An 18,741-nucleotide genomic window follows, 5' to 3' on the forward strand; every position below is an offset into this window, starting at 1 on the left:
AGGCCCTGATTACAGTGAAGTCTGAGATTAAATACATGGATTTAAATTATCTACTGGTAAGGTAACAGCTTCCAGGTACAGTAAAAGAATGAGTGACTGAAAATTTATGACTCTTAGCCTATTAGTTATGGAAATTATTATTGGAGGACCTGTATTTCTTGAGATCGCAAGGTCATTTAATATAGAAGTCTTTTTTTTTGGGGGGGGGGGGGGTGAACAGTCTAAGAGCTTCATATTTTGTACCACACATACCCAGCAAAAAGGGAAAGTTCACTCTGAAATGAAAATTCTGTCATTTACTTCTCCTCATGTCATTCCAAACCCATATTACTTTGTTTCTTTCAAATATCCTGGTCACATTCTTCTGTATAATAAAACTGAGGACTAGAGCTGTCAGTCTCCAAAATGACAAAAATAAAAAAATAAAAAAATACAAATAGAATAAAAATAACACTGTAAAAGTAGCGAGCTGATAGCTTTGTGTGAAGAATTTATTTATTTCTTTTTTTCTCTGATGATGTCTTAATTGTAAAATGACTTGAGTCAGATCTTTTCAATAAATCTGTCGAGCTTACAAAATTAGTATGGATGATTTTCGGTTCTCAAAAGAGGAAAATTATAAGATAAGTAACCCCTTAAACTTTAAAAGGACTGTTCATAACTGTATGTTGATAACTTGGGAGGATGAGCCAATTTCATGAAAAATTTTGTATCTTTTTTGAAGCTTTCATTCATTGTAACCGTGCTGAAAAGAGTGACCAGTACATTAATTCAAAAGAAAGTCATTCAGGTGTGGAATGACATACAGTATAGGTAAGTAAATTGTCAACATTTTCATTTCACAATTCCTAAAACACAATTTCAGCTCAAACCGTGAGAGGAAGCTGCCAGATCATAAGTGTGGTTTCTGCGGAGGTCGCCACAGAACCCTCCCTCAGTCGGCGGAAGCCCTTCCCACCAGAGATGACTGCTACTGAGGTAACCCTATCCCTCCTCACCCCGTCCCTATCGCAGGATCGACCCCTGACCCACATGTCTGGATCATCGCTGAGTTCGTATATGGAGCCGTCTTCCATGCTGTGCTCCAAGGATTCTAAAGATGAGTCCGAGGCTTCGTCCCCTCTCGCAGTTAATGGTCGCCCAGGCAAACCTGAGGTTGATCGGAGGCGGTACTGTAGCAACACCCCACTCTGCCTCTTGCCTTTACCATCCACTTGGGCAGAAATACTGGGCTGCTTGAGAGATTCCTGAGAGGACGAGTCACTGCGATCCTCCACCGCACAAGCCGAGTCATGCCCTTCCACCACAGAATCCCGCTTCAGAAGGTCAGGAGACAAACTGCTGGAAAGGGCAACTAAGAAATCCACAGGCCCGCAGTGTGCATTAAGAGATGTCATCCCCTTACCTGTGCCACATTGAAAGAGAGCTCAAATTGCTTTAATCAGTAAAAAGCAGCAATGCCAGAGGGTCAGAGAAACCTTAAAATTTGATAACTCATTTCCATTACTGCTCATATTACTTACTGAAATGACTTTGAATTAAAGGAATAGCTCAGATAATTGGTTATTATTTGGTCATCATCCTCAGTTTTTCCTATCCCCTATTTCTTTCTTCTTTTTTTTATGGAACATGTAAAACTTTGAAGATTTTTTTCCATATAAAGACAATCAGAGGGGAAACCATAAAAAGGTAGTTCATGTGATTTTACAATTTAAAGAAGTTTAAGGTCAATAATATTAATAATAATAATGAAAAAATATATAAATTCTTTCATTTATTCAGCAAGGAGATGTTCTTTTAAACTTCTTCTTCAAAAAAAATAAAAAAATGCATCATGGTTTCCACAAAGATATTGAGCAGCAACTCAGCATTTTAAAATGTTTAAACGATTATGTGTTACTAAAGACTGGAGATTAATGACTACCATAGGAATAACAAACTTAAAAAATATATTTTATTTAAAAAAGTACCAATAATTTATGCTATTATTGTTTTAATGTATTTTTGACCAAATGCAGCCTTAGTGATTAAACATGACACTGACATGTGTTATGTTAGGCTGGATATCAAATATTTGATCACAAGACACACTGAACTACTTCATGACACTTGTATGATGTGTTTAGATTTGTTATGATATTTGTAAAAATGCTTTGTAAAAACTCTTCAAGATTTTGAATTTGTGTGCCACAGAAGAAAAAAAACAACAACAACAAACAAACAGGTTTTAAACATGATGGTGAGTAAATAATGAGAGAAGTAAAATTTTAGAGTGATTAAATATTTTAATAAAGGAATCATTGTGTAACTTTCTCTTTAAATCATTATGTAATTGTCCTGTCATTGTGCAAGACTTTCCAAAAAGATTAAAGACACTTATGTACCATGAAGAGCCACCATCTGTGTACCTGTAATTTTGGGGATGCCCTCCAGCTTGGGCACAGGCAGGGTGATGATAATGCCCTGGGCAGTTCCCACCCACAGCAGTCCCTGGCAAATCAGCAGGCTGGTAACTCTCATGCTCTTCTGACCTTCAAAAGAAAAATACATGTGTCACCAACATTAAAAAAAAATCTTTCTTTAGTCGGCATGTTTATATCTATGCAATATGCTGCATTTTTACAAACACTGAAAACCACTGTCCTGCTTTCCTTTCCTGCTTGCATATCAACAATAATTGTATCAGTGGAGACTCAGATTAAAACCCAGCACACCGCTGATTGCCCCCTCACAGTTGTGCTTCCATCATCAGCTTTATTTAACTGGTCAATTATAGCAGTGTGTAGGTATGATAATATTAAAATAGCTGTTTGGACAAAAAAACAACATGGAACATTTAAACGACTTCATTCACAGTGCCCAAATCCCTGACCCTGGGTCTTTAGACATCAGAAAGCCACCAGAGCTTAATTAAATCAAGAAGAACAGCACAGCAGAGACTTCAGCAAGCATGGATGGTGGCCACATGCTCATTTTATAAAGCTCTCTTTGCATGAGTGATCGGCAAGTGGCTAATTGATTCCTTTTCATGACGTGCTGTCTCTTGGTTGCTATAGTACTTGGGGAGTCTTTTTCTAATGTGTAAATGAAGCATTTTCATTATGGTAGTTAGTCACCAGGAAATCAGTGAAGGTCATGAAAAAACATAAGTGAATACACTGCATTAGGCAGAATTCCTTCCTAGAAATGTCAGCTGTCTAGTTCTGCAGAGCATTCACCTATTATACATTTGTTTTCTTTGCAAGATGGATCAGCTTAATAATAGATTGTCAAATAAATCTGCAGTTCTACAGTAAAGCATATGAATTTATGAATGCTGAAAACATAAAAAGCTGAGGATTGGGGGAAAAATCCATATTGCATATTAGATGTCTTTGTAGTTGACGCATCATGTGTACTTGGACTCTTTCTGCATTATAACTATAAAGTTTTAGGTTAAAAAGCATTAACTATTAATATACAAGGTTCAGTTTGTTAACATTAGGCAGTTCAAGAACTAGGGGTGTATTATAAACAAACAGTTATATATATATATATATATATATATATATATATATATATATCATCAGTGATGCGCGGATCAATGTATAAACAACCTGCACCCGACCGACGTTTTCAACTAACCCGCCCGCAACTCGGACCGCAAAAAAAATAAAAATAAAATATTGTACCCAACCCGCTTCCTGACCCGCATTATTTAGAAGTAGTAAATGCTCATCGTAGTGTCATTGGGCCGTAGACGTAGGAACTAGGCAAAAAAAAAAAAAAAAAAACATATATATATATATATATATATATTATATTCTAATTTTGTCAGATTTATAAAAAAAATCATCAATAAGCTCATAATCTAGTCTGGCTATGTCTATTTTGATGTTTCTGCAAGTTCAGCAGGCAGTGAGGTTCGGGTTTGTTCCGATCAGAGCTCGTGAGCGGAGAGCGCATTTCTGAATATCCCGATCTGCTTGCTCATTCCGTGAGGTTGCTCACTCAACCCAGAATGGCCTGCTGGTTCAGAAATATGTGGAATAAAGGCTGCCTCCGACTATTTTTTTTTTTTTTGTAGTCGACTAGTAGTTGTTCATTTAAGCTATTCATGGACAATTTGCCCTTTATATTAATTTAATTACTTAAATATGCTATAGCCTACAGGATAATAAGCGTTATGACCGCACGCATAAATCTTGCCACAAAGAACCGGTTAAAGTAATGATTATGAATGTGTCTAAATTAGCAAGGAGACATCTAATTGTTTAGTAATAAACTGGTGTTTTCTGTGTCGCTGCAAAGATGAAGTTGACGATGCGGTCTCGCCATAAACGCCAGAGAGAAATACATTTCATATGGATTACATAAACAGAGAGTAGCCTATTTATTTTGGTTTGCATATTTTCATTTAAAAGTCTAATTAGCTTGTGCGTCATCTTCGCGCCAGTTTTTCAGCCAATAAAGTGTAGGCCTATGTATTTCAAAATTGTGTCTAGTACTATATAAATTGCAAAGGATTAATTGGCATCTTTATTTCAAAAGACCCGACTGACCATGACCCGAATATCATAAAAAATATTTTTGGATGACTCGTGACCGCAGGTGACCGCTCATTTTGGATCAACCCGCGCTTCACTGATAAAAGCTGTATATTTAACATAAGAAATGTGGTTTAAAACAATTTTAGATGGTGACACCACAGGTCATTCAAACTAATTAGGATACAAAATTATTTAATGAATTAACTACAATATAATGTTAAGGGCAGACCTTTATATGTGATGCATAATATACAGTGGCATGCGAAAGTTTGTGAAACCCTTGCAGAATCAGTGAAAATGTGAATAATTTTAACAAAATAAGAGAGATAATACTAAATGCATGTTATTTGTTATTTAGTACTGTCCTGAGCAAGACATTGTACATAAAAGATGTTTACATTTAGTCCAGAACACAAAAAAAAAATCCTGAAATTATTAAAATAACCCCATTCAAAAGTTTGGGAACCCTTGGTCCCAGGGGCGTAGCAACCGGGGGGGGGACACGTCCCCCGCACTTTTAGAAACAGTTGATTCTGACCTCTGCAATTTATATATATTTTTTTTTTGGGATCCAACGTGAATATTTCCGGCAGTGTTCTCTGATTTGTTACTTAGATTTGACTGAAGTAGCATTCAGCCAATCACAGAGCGAATCATCTCTTGGGCGCGTCTGCTATGAGCTTCAAATCTCTAGTTGCTGTTTAGAATTTTCGTTCGTTCATTCACAATCACTTTGCTATTAGGCCGTCTGGGATAAAATGCACCCCAGAAAAAAACAAAGGACGATTACATCCTTTTTTCAAACACACACTGTAAGTATGTTGCAGTATGTCGCAAAGACACGAATCGCGTGATAAAGTTTTCATGTTATGATTTAACCTACTGTAACGTCAAGAGACAACAGAACCTGTGTGGACCTCGTCACGTCGCGCCGGATTCAGTGTGTTAAATGCTCTCCTAATTGTCGCTTTGGATAAAAGCGTCTGCTAAATAAGACGTAACAAATTGTTGCGTTCTGCTGTCTTTTGTTGTCTACATGCTGCTCGCGGAGTAGAATTATAATTTCACAATAAATCATACTTTTTTTGCGACGAATATCTTAAAATACTTTACCAAATTTTATTATTTTAATTAATTACTGCTACTTTATGTCCTAACTGGTCTCTAGGAAAGGCAGGCTGTGACGTCACTGACAGAGAGAGGGGACAGTTGCTCAACCTCTCCAGAATGTGTACAGGTGAGATTTGTATATATAAAAAGCAGATTGACTATCTTAAGGCCGTGTTTTCTTAATTGGAACTGTTGCCAATGTTTTAAGGAATTACACATCAATTTAATTCCATTAAACAAAATATTAACTATCATTCACCTTTATTTATATAGTGCTTTTAATAATACAGATTGTATCATAGCACTGAATAGTATCAAATAGGAGAATAGAGTAATTTATAATGACAAGCTTAAACACTGAATTTCCAGTTAAATGCATTTTATTATTGAATGCAGAGACATCATTGTCTAGGTCAGCTCAGTTTGAATAGGATCTGTGTAATCAAATCAACGATAATCGCTAGAAAAAAAGAAATTTTCTATTTTATGTTCAGACTGTTAAATAAAATTAGTTTTATGTATAAAGGTTGTGTTCCAATAGTATCAATCACTGTACTGTAGGCTATTTATGGGTTTCTAAATATACATCTAATTAAAAACTTGTGAAGTTGTTTAACTATGTAAATGGTAAATGAGTCAATAAATGAGTGATCCCTGCCCCCTATATGCTATTTATGTCTGTTGTTTTTAGGATGTTTGTGAGGAAGTGTCAGTCATGTGTGAGGAAGGGAGGGAAAAAGAGGAAGAGAGAGAGGTGGAGATGAGGGAAAAAGTGAGGAAGCATGTGAGAACTGAAGAGAAGAGAGAACTGATTTGATGAACAGGGAAGAATCTGCAGACTCTGATCAACATTTCTCGGCAACAAAACCAAACCACCCCGATCCCAAATTTATCATAAAGCAGACACTATCAGACCGTACCCTTTCATTTCAGACACAGTGGTACAGCAAATTTAAATGGCTCCATTTCAATCCAAATGTTGAAGGTGTTTTGTGTTTTTACTGTAGTAAAGCTTTTAAAACACAAGCATCTTCCCTTGCGAAAAATACAGAACCAGCATTTGTTTCATTTGGTTTCAAGAATTGGAAGAAAGCTCTTGAAAGATTCGGTTCACATGAAAAATCAGATTGTCACAAGACAGCAGTAACAACATGTGTATATGAAGACAGATCAGTTAAGGCACAGCTGTGTAGTGTTCAGGCATCACAACAAGAGGAAGCGAGAGCAAGTCTGTTAAAAATCATGCCACAAAAAGTACCATGACACAAACCAGGCTGAATAGTGTTGCTGTGTGCCATTTACACAAGGAAAAACTTGATCAATTAGAGAGAAAAAAATTTTTTCCTGCAAGGAAAGCCGAAAAATTCAGTTTGGAAGTTTTGATTAAAAATCTCACTTCGATCTTGAAAATATAAAAAAAACTTGTAAATACATTGATTTAGGTTTGATTGATATATTTTCATAAAATGTATGTTGTATAAAATTACTGTAGATGTAATCTCATTTAACACGTTTTGACATGTTTTCGTCCCAACTGTTAAGAAGAAAAGTTATTTTTCAAATGTAGCGCAACTGAAATATTGTAAATATTATAAAACTTGAAAACTTTTGAACACGATTAAGATGTCCAAATTTTTCTTATTTTGTTGAAATATCATTTTATTTTTTTCATTTAGTTCTGCCATTGTAAGCAACAGAAGATACCTGTATGTTTCTTGGAACACAAATTAACTACAATTTACCTTGATCTTCAAATTCCAAACGTTTTCACCCCCAGCTCTTAATGCATCTTGTTTCTTTCTTGAGCATCAGTGAATGTTTGAACCTTTTTTAATAGTTGTGTTTGAGTCCCTCAATTGTCCTCAATGTAAAAAAAAAAAAAAAGGATCTCAAAATCATACAGTCAATGCTGGAAAGGGTTAAAATATGCAAAGATGCTGGAAAACTGAAGAATCTGCAGGACCTTAAAGATTTTTTTCTGAATAAAAATTCTCAGATGTTCAGAACAAACAAGGTACTCATGCACAACCATCACAAAACAGAAAGACAGTTGTGCATCATCCAGGTAACAGCACAAAGTATCTTGTGGACTGTATGTGTAACCGAATTAGGTGATTGACAGCAGTGTCATCCTATCAGCAAGTAGTACCGTGCATTTAATTCTGATTGGCTGTTACCTGGGATGCGTCACGTCCGATTTCCTCGTTTGTTTTGCTAGCGTCGATGGTGGTTGTAGCTTTGGTGCGGTGCCCTCCGTGCTGCTTAGTGGGTCTGATGACTGTTCACCTCACAGGCGTGATTCCCTGTATTCCATGGTGTAATCGGTGGGCATGACTGACCAATCCGTGTCTATTAAGCGTGCTATCTAGCGTGATCTCCTGATGGATTCTCCTTCTCGTTCTATGCCGTGATTGTTGCTACTGTCTCCACACTATTAAAGTGCTGCGGTTAATACGGCCGCGCTGACGCGATCATCACTAAAGAGACAGAGACTGCTCGTTTGGTTCTTATCGTTGCAGTATATTTGACCCTGGTTTGTGTGGGGGGCTAGTTGGTTCCTTCCACTTGTAGGGGAGCTAACGTTAGCTGCCCTTTGTGTCTTTGTTTGATGTGAAACCTCTTTTTCTTTATTTTCTGTTAACTTCTAATTTTTTGGAAGTATAGTTTGTTAGGTTAACTTGATTTTTATTTTCATTTTTATTTTATCTTTCTTTTTGTAAAGCCATTTAAACTGCGTGTAATATTTAATCAAGCCATTTAACTGCTTGGTTCATGTGATCAACCATCTATAAGTACAATTCTATTTGTGTGTGGGTGTGTGAACCTCTACTGAGCTAAAATTGTATTGTATTATTTAGGTGACCAACTAATTGACTTTCCTGCGCTTGAATGGTTTTCTTTTCTTTATTTTTGTCATTTACATTTATTGTTGTGAGGATTTGCTTTATTGATGTCCATCTGGTCATCTTTTATGAACCTTGTTATAGTTTCTTCTCTTTATTTCGCAGGCGCTGGGGTCCCACGGGTGGATTGCTCTTCCTCCTCCTGGTGGTGGTCCTTTATCGTGTGCAGTGTACACTGAGTGTGTGATTAAGTGACACTGGGTGTGCGTGTGGAAGTGTGCTCTGTAAAACCAAACTCTATGTTGCTTCCTGCCGTTGGGAGCCTCAGGCCTGCCGGTATTTAGTTTCTGTTTTTGCATGGTTTTTCTCATTGTTTAGTTTAAAGTGGGTTTTAGTGTCCAACATTTAAAAGTATTTTTCTATTAATAAACATTTGTATTTTTGTATTACTCACGTCTGTGTACACCTGTGTGCTGTGCTCATTGTTTGAGTATTTTCCCTGGGGCTAATCCCTAGGGTGGTGTAGTCGGACTTTATTTATTAGGGAATAAAAACTTGCTCTTGTGTTTCAAAAATTACACCGTCCCGCCACATTCTGGCGTAGTCGGCAGGGTCCCTCTTGTATAGTACAGAGACGTGGGTATTTTGTTTGTCTGTCTTTTTGTTTTTTTCTCTTTCTTTGTTTTCTGGTAGGAACCAGACAGTAGCAGTCACTCTTTTTGGTGGATCGGCACAAGTCAATCTTATTCTATATTTGTGGTAAGTGCTTGTGCAGTTACACAAAATGGAGGATGAATTACGTGAGTTGAGAGATTTAGTAGCCCAACTAAAAGCTGATAATGAAAGGCTGCGGCAAGAGCCAGTGTTGGATGCACAGCCAGGTCCATCTAATGTTACTATTCCTGTGACTGCAGATCCCCCACGCATTGGTGCTGGTGCTTCGACAGCGGAGCGGTTTGTTTTCGTTCCCCGGGATCGTAAGTGTCCAAAGTTTAGTGCCCGGTCAGGCATTGGCATCAATGAGTGGGTGGAGGAAGCCCAGGCCTGTATGCGACTCCGCCATCTGTCTACCGCTGATCAGGCATTTTTCTTGTTTGATCATCTGGAGGGAGAGGCGAGGGAAGAAATCCGTTATCGGTCTAGGAACGAGAGGGAGGATCCGAATCAAATTATTCAGGTATTGCGTGATTTGTATGGTTGCACAAAGTCTTATGTAGCGCTCCAGGAGTCGTTCTTTTCCAGAAGACAGCAGGAGGGGGAGACATTGGTAGAATTCTCCTTGGCTCTGATGAGTCTTCTGGAGAAAGTTAAAAATCAGTCGCCTCATGGTATGCCTAACGCTGAAATTTTGCTAAGAGATCAGTTTGTTGAATACGTTAATGATTGCGCTCTTCGACGTGAACTTAAACAATTGGTGCGTCGTCAACCTACTGCCACTTTGTTTGACATTCGCAGTGAAGCTCTTCGTTGGGAAAGAGAAGGCATGCCTGGTGGGGTGCGTAGTCGAAGTCAGTCTGTTCCATCCGCTTATGGCATTCAATATGGGGTGCAGGGACATCAGCACGGTAACAACAGTGGTTCAGCAATGTCAGAAATGAGTGAACTACGGGAAATGCTCAGAAAGCAGCAACAACAATTGAATCAGTTAACCCAAGGTATGGCTCAGCTGCAAAATCCCCAGTCACGTTCGCGACCATTTAAGGCTAATTTAATTTGCAGAAGGTGTCAGCAACCTGGCCATTTTGCCAGGGATTGCGATGGGGAGCGGATATCCATTCCACCATCAGCCCGTTTGAATTCTGCTTTAATGAGAGGTGGACAGCCATCGTCCGTGCAGCCGTCGGAAAACTAGTTCCCACCGAGTTGCAGGGCCACAACTTGGTTGGGAAAAGGATAGGCTCCAAAAATGTATCTGGTTCTGATTTTATGTCACACTTTATGTCTTCTTGCCCTCAGCTTGTTGTATTGATGGGTGGGGTTCATGTACCTTGCCTGGTGGACACCGGTTCCATGGTGTCCACCATTACTGAAAGTTGGTTTGTGGCTAATTTTGGGTTGTGGGGTCAGGAACAGCTTAAAGCGTGTCATTGGTTACAGCTTCGAGCGGCCAATGGCCTTTCAATTCCTTATGTTGGTTATTTGGAACTAGACGTGGAGCTCTGTGGTCGAGTAGTTTTAGGTTGCGGTGTGCTGGTGGTCCGAGATCCCCCTGGTGGCATGTGTGCAGATGTCCCTGGGGTGTTGGGCATGAACATCCTGGGCCGCTGCTACCAGGAGCTCTTTGGCCAGCATGGTACAGCTCTTTTCGACCTACCAATCGTGTCACAGGCCCCTCATTCTGTTTTTCAGGCTTTACAACATTGCCATCAGTTTGGCGGTCAGTCGGTTTCGGATTCTGGGGGGGGCGAGTCAAAGTGCGGGGACGTCGGGCGTGTCGCATCTCGGGTGGCAACATGAAATTTGTTGCTGCAACCTGTTCGGTGACATATTCGAGAGTTACAGTACTGTTTGAACCACCAGCATCTGGTCTACCGGCAGGTTTGCTGGCATCTCCTTCTCTTTTAAAGGTGGATGGTGGTACAGTCTATGTGCCCATAGTTAATGTTGGTACTGTGGATGTGTTGCTGTACTCTAGCACTGTCATTGGTACAGTGAATAAGGTTGATGTGATTAGTTTGCCCCCAGAGGTCACAGAAGTTAAGATGGTTACCGCCAAGGTGAGTACACAGGTAGTACAGGTTTCTCCCACTGTTCAGGAACAGGTAACTATGCTAGATCTATCGGTGCTGCCAGAAGAAGAACAGGGTAAGGTCAGGGCATTACTGGAGAAGTATGTGTCCACGTTCACTATGAACGATGGGGATTTGGGATGTACTAATCTGATATCCCATGAGATCCCCTTGTTGGATGACACCCCTGTTAGGCAGCGGTTTCGGCGTATTCCTCCATCCGAGTATGAGGTGGTAAAGGCACATATCAATCAATTGTTGGAAAATCGGGTAATTAGAGAGAGCTGCAGTCCTTATGCTTCACCTATCGTCTTGGTCAAAAAGAAGGATGGTAGTTTACGCATGTGCATGGACTACCGTCGCTTAAATTCAAAGACTAGGAAGGATTCGTTCCCTCTGCCACGTATTGAGGAGACTTTGGACTCGCTGGCCGGGGCCCGTTGGTTTTCTACCATGGACCTGGCCAGCGGGTACAATCAGGTACCTGTAGCTGAAGGGGACAAATTTAAAACTGCTTTTTGCACCCCGTTTGGCCTATTTGAGTGGAACAGGATGCCTTTTGGGTTGTGCAATGCCCCAAGCACCTTCCAACGATTGATGGAGCGGTTGTTTGGTGATCAGCAATGCCAGTCCCTTCTTTTATATATTGATGATATTGTTGTCTTTTCCTCCTCGGTGGATCAACATCTTGCTCGGATGAAGGTTGTCCTGAGCCGCTTGCAGACTGAACGGTTGAAGGCCAAACTATCTAAGTGTGCCTTTTTTTAAAAGGAAGTACACTATTTGGGGCATGTCATCTCTTCAGATGGAGTTTCTACTGATCCGGGGAAGGTAGAGGCAGTTGCACAATGGCCTTGTCCCACCAGTGTTGCAGAGTTGCGCTCCTTTTTGGGATTCGCTAGCTATTATCGACGGTTTGTTGAGGGGTTTGCCAAGTTGGCCAAGCAATCGCAATGCTGACGCCTTGTCTCGTCAAAATCTTCCGGGTACGGAAGTGCACCACTTGTGTTCAGGTATGGCCGTTCCAATGGAGTTGCAGCAAGCTGCCCAAGGTGGATTGGTGACTTTGGTCAAGCAGATGACTGCATTTCCCTGTACTTCAAATAGCGACCTGGTTGCTCAGCAGGTAGCAGACCCAGTCATAGGAGAGTTGTTGCAGTTTTGGAGGCGTAAGTTGCCCCCGACTCCTGATGAGCGCAAGACACTCTCCAGGTTGGCAATTATTCTGCTTCGGCAATGGGACCGCCTAGTGGAGACTGATGGAGTGCTTTACCGGCGTGTGTTCTGCTCAGACGGGGGAGAGGAAATCTTCCAGGTGTTATTACCGGCAGTTATGAAACACTATGTCTTGACCCAGCTTCACCAACAGCATGGGCACCAGGGGGTAGAGCGTACATTCCAGCTAGTGTGCCAGCGATGCTACTGGCCTGGTATATTGACCGTTGGTGTCATGAGTGTGAGCGGTGCCAGTGTGCTAAAGGTGTCCCCACTGCCCCGGGTAGTTTTATGGGGCATCTGTTGGCTGCTCGGCCGAACGATATTGTGGCCTTGGATTTTACAGTGTTGGAGCCCTCGAGGTCTGGCCTTGAGAATGTGTTGGTCATGACCAATATTTTCACAAAATACACCTTGGCAGTACCCACTTGAGACCAACGGGCAGAGACAGTAGCTCAGGTTCTTGTAGTGGAGTGGTTTTGTAAATTCGGCGTGCCGGGGCGTATCCACTCTGACCAAGGTCGGAATTTTGAATCTGTCCTTATTCAACAGCTCTGTTGTCTTTATGGAGTCGAGAAGTCACGTACCACCCCATATCACCCGGCCGGAAACGGCCAGTGTGAGCGTTTTAACAGAACCTTGCATGATCTGTTGCGCACTTTGCCACCCTCCAAAAAGGGTGATTGGCCGTTTTGCCTCCCCCAGGTACTCTTTGCGTACATCACTACTCCTCATCAGGCAACCAGGGAATCTTCGTTTTTCCTAATGTTTGGACGGGAACCTAGACTTCCTGTTGATTTCTTACTGGGCAGAGTCCAAGAGCCATTGGCAGGCGGGGTTAATAGGTGGATTCTGGAGCAGCAGGATCGGTTGCAAGTTGCGTTTGATGGTGCTCGTGAACAGTTGGGTGCTGCAGCCGATCGGCGAAAGGCCCGGCATGACCGGCGGGTGACGGAAGCACCACTGAAGGAGGGTCAGCTGGTATACCTCCGTGATCATAGTGTGAGGGGTAGATGTAAAATCCAGGACCTGTGGAGTTCAGTGGTGTACCAGGTCATGAGGGCACCCAAGGAAGGTGGGGCGGTATATACCATTGCTCCCATTACAGATCTGGGAAAAATAAAGCATGTGCACAGATCTTTACTGAAGGCTCAGATCTGTCAGGATCTGCTGATTGGGTTGCCTGATAGTCTGGTGACTGAACCTGTGCAGCCCTTGGAAGAGGGGTGTGATGAGGATTTGTTTGTTTTGGTGCCAGAGACACCACAAGTTAGAAGTAGGTCGAGGCCACAGGACATTGTTCCTTCTCTCCCTCAGACATCTGGTGACCTGCAAGCTATGGAGATCTGCAGGGTAACAGAGGGTACTGCGGTTGAGGTGGGCTTACCACCAGTTGTAGTGCCTTCCAATTCACTGGAGGTAGGTGAGGTGATGGCGAGAAGGACTGGGAGGAGAACTGCTGGCCAGCACTCTAATAGGCACCATCTCCCCCGAGCAGTGGGTACGGGTTCAGTGTCCAGCATTGTGAGTAGTACAGTTGGTACCTTGTTTCGGCCTTGGAACTGAGTTCCTAGGTGGGATTTTGTGTGGTTCACCGTCGGGGCGATGTTGCAGAAACTGGTGGTGGAATGTAACCGAATCAGGTGATTGACAGCAGTGTCATCCTATCAGCAAGTAGTACCGTGCATTTAAGTCTGATTGGCTGTTACCTGGGATGCGTCACGTCCGATTTCCCCGTTTGTTTTGCTAGCGTCGACGGTGGTTGTAGCTTTGGTGCGGTGCCCTCTGTGCTGCTTAGTTGGTCTAATGACTGTTCACCTCACAGGCGTGATTCCCTGTATTCCATGGTGTAATCGGTGGGCATGACTGACCAATCCGTGTCTATTAAGCGTGCTATCTAGCGTGATCTCCTGATGGATTCTCCTTCTCGTTCTATTCCGTGATTGTTGCTACTGTCTCCACACTATTAAAGTGCTGCGGTTAATACGGCCGCGCTGACGCGATCATCACTAAAGAGACGGAGACTGCTCGTTTGGTTCTTATCGTTGCAGTATATTTGACACTGGTTTGTGTGGGGGGCTAGTTGGTTCCTTCCACTTGTAGGGGAGCTAACGTTAGCTGCCCTTTGTGTCTTTGTTTGATGTGAAACCTCTCTTTCTTTATTTTCTGTTAACTTCTAATTTTTTGGAAGTATAGTTTGTTAGGTTAACTTGATTTTTATTTTCATTTTTATTTTATCTTTCTTTTTGTAAAGCCATTTAAACTGCGTGTAATATTTAATCAAGCCATTTAACTGCTTGGTTCATGTGATCAACCATCTATAAGTACAATTCTATTTGTGTGTGGGTGTGTGAACTTCTACTGAGCTAAAATTGTATTGTATTATTTAGGTGACCAACTAATTGACTTTCCTGCGCTTGAATGGTTTTCTTTTCTTTATTTTTGTCATTTACATTTATTGTTGTGAGGATTTGCTTTATTGATGTCCATCTGGTCATCTTTTATGAACCTTGTTATAGTTTCTTCTCTTTATTTCGCAGGCGCTGGGGTCCCACGGGTGGATTGCTCTTCCTCCTCCTGGTGGTGGTCCTTTATCGTGTGCAGTGTACACTGAGTGTGTGATTAAGTGACACTGGGTGTGCGTGTGGAAGTGTGCTCTGTAAAATCAAACTCTATGTTGCTTCCTGCCGTTGGGAGCCTCAGGCCTGCCGGTATTTAGTTTCTGTTTTTGCATGGTTTTTCTCATTGTTTACTTTAAAGTGGGTTTCAGTGTCCAACATTTTAAAGTATTTTTCTATTAATAAACATTTGTATTTTTGTATTACTCACGTCTCTTGCCTAATTCTATGAGGGAACCGAACCTGTGTGCTGTGCTCATTGTTTGAGTATTTTCCCTGGGGCTAATCCCTAGGGTGGCGTAGTCGGACTTTATTTATTAGGGAATAAAAACTTGCTCTTGTGTTTCAAAAATTACACCGCCCGCCACATTCACAAACATCTTTTATGTAAAATATCTTACTCAGGACAGTGCTAAAAAAAAAAAAAAACATGCATTCAGTATGATCACTCTTATTTTTTTTAAATTATTCACATTTTCACCGATTCTGCATGGGGTTCCCAAACTTCTGACTCCCACTGTAATATAATATAATATAATATAATATAATATAATATAATATAATATAATATAATATAATATAATATAATATAATATAATATAATATAATATAATATTTCAAAGATTCTCTTTGATGTAATATGGATCTGCCTGTTCCAGCTATTATTACAGAGGAAGGATTGAGTCTGATGTCTGGCTTGCTTATCATATCTGAAGGTTCTAGCTGATGAAAAACTGCAGAAAAATCGGTTCACTTTAAGACAATAATTAATTCATCACCCATCACTTGGGTGCAAACCTGTGGGATTAGCAGACCATTGATCTGTAATAACTATATCAGTCCTCCTATGTGTAATGTGTGCAGATTAGCATATTCAGGAAAGCCAGTGGGACGTTCTCTGGGCCTAAAAAAAAAAAAGGGGGAAGAAGGCATCTGCCAAAGCTTATTTTCACTTTTGTGCTCCATTGACTGTAAACCCTTCAACATAACATAAAATTGCAGAGTTACCTCACCCAACGTGAACTACATATGTAAACACAGCTAGCTAGCTGCATAAGTTCAACAATAGCCTGAGGGTTGCAGGACCTTCACAGACATCTTCGCCAAAACACTCCCCTTTACTTCTTCATGTATCTTTTGAAAGACAGCTATAACTTTGATCCAGAGGTTTGATGTTCTCGCTCTTTTAATGAGACATGGTTGTAGCAGCAGGCCCGTTGACATTAACTTGCTCTGGCCAGTTCCTAAAGTCTGCTACACCGCTTTGGGTTTATTTTTCTCCTCCTCCTTTCTATTTCACTTGATCACAATTGTCTGTGACAACTGGAGAATCATGGGCTTTTTTTAAGCTAAACATGGACAATCGCATTCAAGTGAAATCAAACATTATTAGACAGTCTGAAAGGAGTTATTCTGCTCCGGAGGATTCTGCGAGCTACTGGAGCGATACCGCCCAGATTTTCTCTTTATATAGTCTAATGTGTGGGATTGAATTGCTCTGAAGTGGTGTGGATGTTTACTTAAACTATTATTTTCAATTTCCTTGCTTATATAATGAATGTTTACACAAGCTCCCTTCTGCAAAAAGGTAGTGGAAATCATGGCTTTGGCTTACATATATTTCTTCTAAAGGGGGGACGAACCACAACGAATTTGACAAATTTTAGATTTAACAGGATCGGAGGGAGATAAAGATGGCTAAAGGAGAGTGCAGAGAGGTAAAAAAAAAGTGAATACAGCTGAAATACATACCAGCTGCACTGAGAAAAGGCACAATGGCAAAACGCTGGCACATTACCAACATGCCATGGCTGCTGGAGTAATGACAAGAGTGTTGCCATGGCAACATTTGGAATGGAAAGCTTTGTCTGTGCCATTGTGACTTTTCCTGCCTGTAACCCCGCAGCTCCATTACTGCTCTGCGGGGTCTTAAGTTAGCTACTTATTCACGGTCATTCCCTGGAGAGCCAGCCTACAGGAACCATTCCAACAAGAACTTCTCTGTCATTGTCTTTTTATCACAAGAAGTGTAGTTCAAAGAAATGATGGAAACAATGCTGATCAAGCACGTGTGAAGGCATAAAGAATTTTTGTATTCATACGGCTCCCTCGGTAGGGTCAAAGGAGAGATACTCACTGGGGTTGTTAAATGATGAGGGTGTAGATATGTTGATCTCCTGCAGGTGCTCCAGTGTTTCCGTATGGAACAAGCGTATAGAGGAACCTTCTGAAAAAGCCATCCATACGCCACCTCCAGCTCGTACCATATGGGCCACGCTCACCATCGGGTCCTGATGGACCTCAAATCTCTAAAACAGAACAGAGGAAAATGAGATTAAATTAGATATCTAACTTCATATCAATGCAGGTTTAGTGTGACATTTTCTGTTACTTTGCCATTCAATGAAAAAATTAATAAATACACACACACACATATATATATATAACAATTTGAGTAATTTTATATCATGATAGTGTTTTTGTTTTTTGTTTTTTTGCTTTAAAAACGAGGCAGAACCCCCGACTTGCACCAACGCGGCTCCCAGATGGGTCTGGTTAAGTGACAGAAAGTGGTCATGACGGATGCATCGACGATGGGCTGGGGAGCTCACTGCGACAGGGTACCAGCCTTGGGCTTCTGGACCAAGTCAGAGAGGACGTGGCACATAAATCACCTCAAGCTGAGAGTGGTCTTTTTGGCTCTTCGGAGTTGCCAAAGTTGCCGGAGTAGTCCGGGAGCATCATGTCTTTATTTGCATGGACAACATGTGGTATTGTACATAAACCGCCAGGGCGGAGTACACTCAAAAGCCCTTTACAGACAGACAGCACGCCTTTTGCTGTCGATATGGCACCCCAACCCAGAATGGTGGAAACTTCAGGTGCGGATGGTGTGCGGGAACTGGTAAACCCGGATTCGTTGTCTCGCCGTGTGATGGACATGATTGCGGAGGCAAGGGTCCTTCTACAAGATGCCTGTACGCTTGAAAATGGACAGTGTTTGAGAAATGGTGTGAATCAAATGGTCTGGACCAGGAAATTGCCCTATGCCTGAATTTTCTGCAACAACGAATGGACGGCAGCAGTATGCCCTCCACGCTTAAGGTTTGCATTGCAGCTGTCTCAGCCTTTCCTACTGCTATTGACGGGTGCTCAGTGGTCTAGTCATCAGATTTTTTAAAAAGAGGCGCAAGAAGACTAAAACCCTCCTGCCTCACTACAGTGCCATCATGGGATCTGGCTTTGGTGTTGGGAACGCTAGCCCTCCCACCCTGCATGCCACTTCACACTGTCGGCTTGAAGGAGCTCTTGCTTAAAACCGCGCTGCTGCTTGCCCTTGCTTTGTTCAAGCATGAGGGGGATTTGCAAGTGCTCACAGTGAATGTGGACTGCATGCAGTTTGGACCAGGTGATTGTAATGTAACGCTCAAGCCAAAATTTGGCTACGTGCCTAAATCACACTAGACATGTTCAGAACGCAAGTGGTGGCTCTTTCTGCTTTCACTCCAGAGTCAGAGACTTCATTGGATGTCACCCTGAATCAGGTGTTGTGTCCGGTGAGGGCTTTATGACTCTATATCAACTGCACAGCTCAGTTTCGGCAATCCGAGCAGCTGTTTGTATGGTTTGGAGGCAGCGCCAAAGGGCAGCTTGTCTCCAAACAACAGTTTTCACATTGGGTGGTCAACACTATTGC

The 18,741-nt window shown here is 41.5% G+C and overlaps 1 protein-coding gene across 1 annotated transcript in view; it reads right to left on the reverse strand.

Annotated features, from left to right (window-relative positions):
* Window positions 1-212: 212 nt before the first annotated feature.
* Window positions 213-18,741, reverse strand: part of LOC132126786 (rho guanine nucleotide exchange factor 10-like protein) — a 105,187-nt gene continuing 86,658 nt past the window's right edge. The window contains exons 19-21 of the mRNA XM_059538284.1: window positions 17,182-17,353; window positions 2,409-2,531; window positions 213-1,405 (exon numbers count right to left, since the gene is read on the reverse strand). Coding sequence (XP_059394267.1) covers window positions 867-1,405; window positions 2,409-2,531; window positions 17,182-17,353 — 834 coding nt within the window. The 3' untranslated portion in view covers window positions 213-866. The remainder of the gene's footprint in view (window positions 1,406-2,408; window positions 2,532-17,181; window positions 17,354-18,741) is intronic.

The sequence above is a fragment of the Carassius carassius genome, chromosome 44 (genome assembly GCF_963082965.1).
Source record: "Carassius carassius chromosome 44, fCarCar2.1, whole genome shotgun sequence".
Taxonomy (NCBI): Eukaryota; Metazoa; Chordata; class Actinopteri; order Cypriniformes; family Cyprinidae; genus Carassius; species Carassius carassius.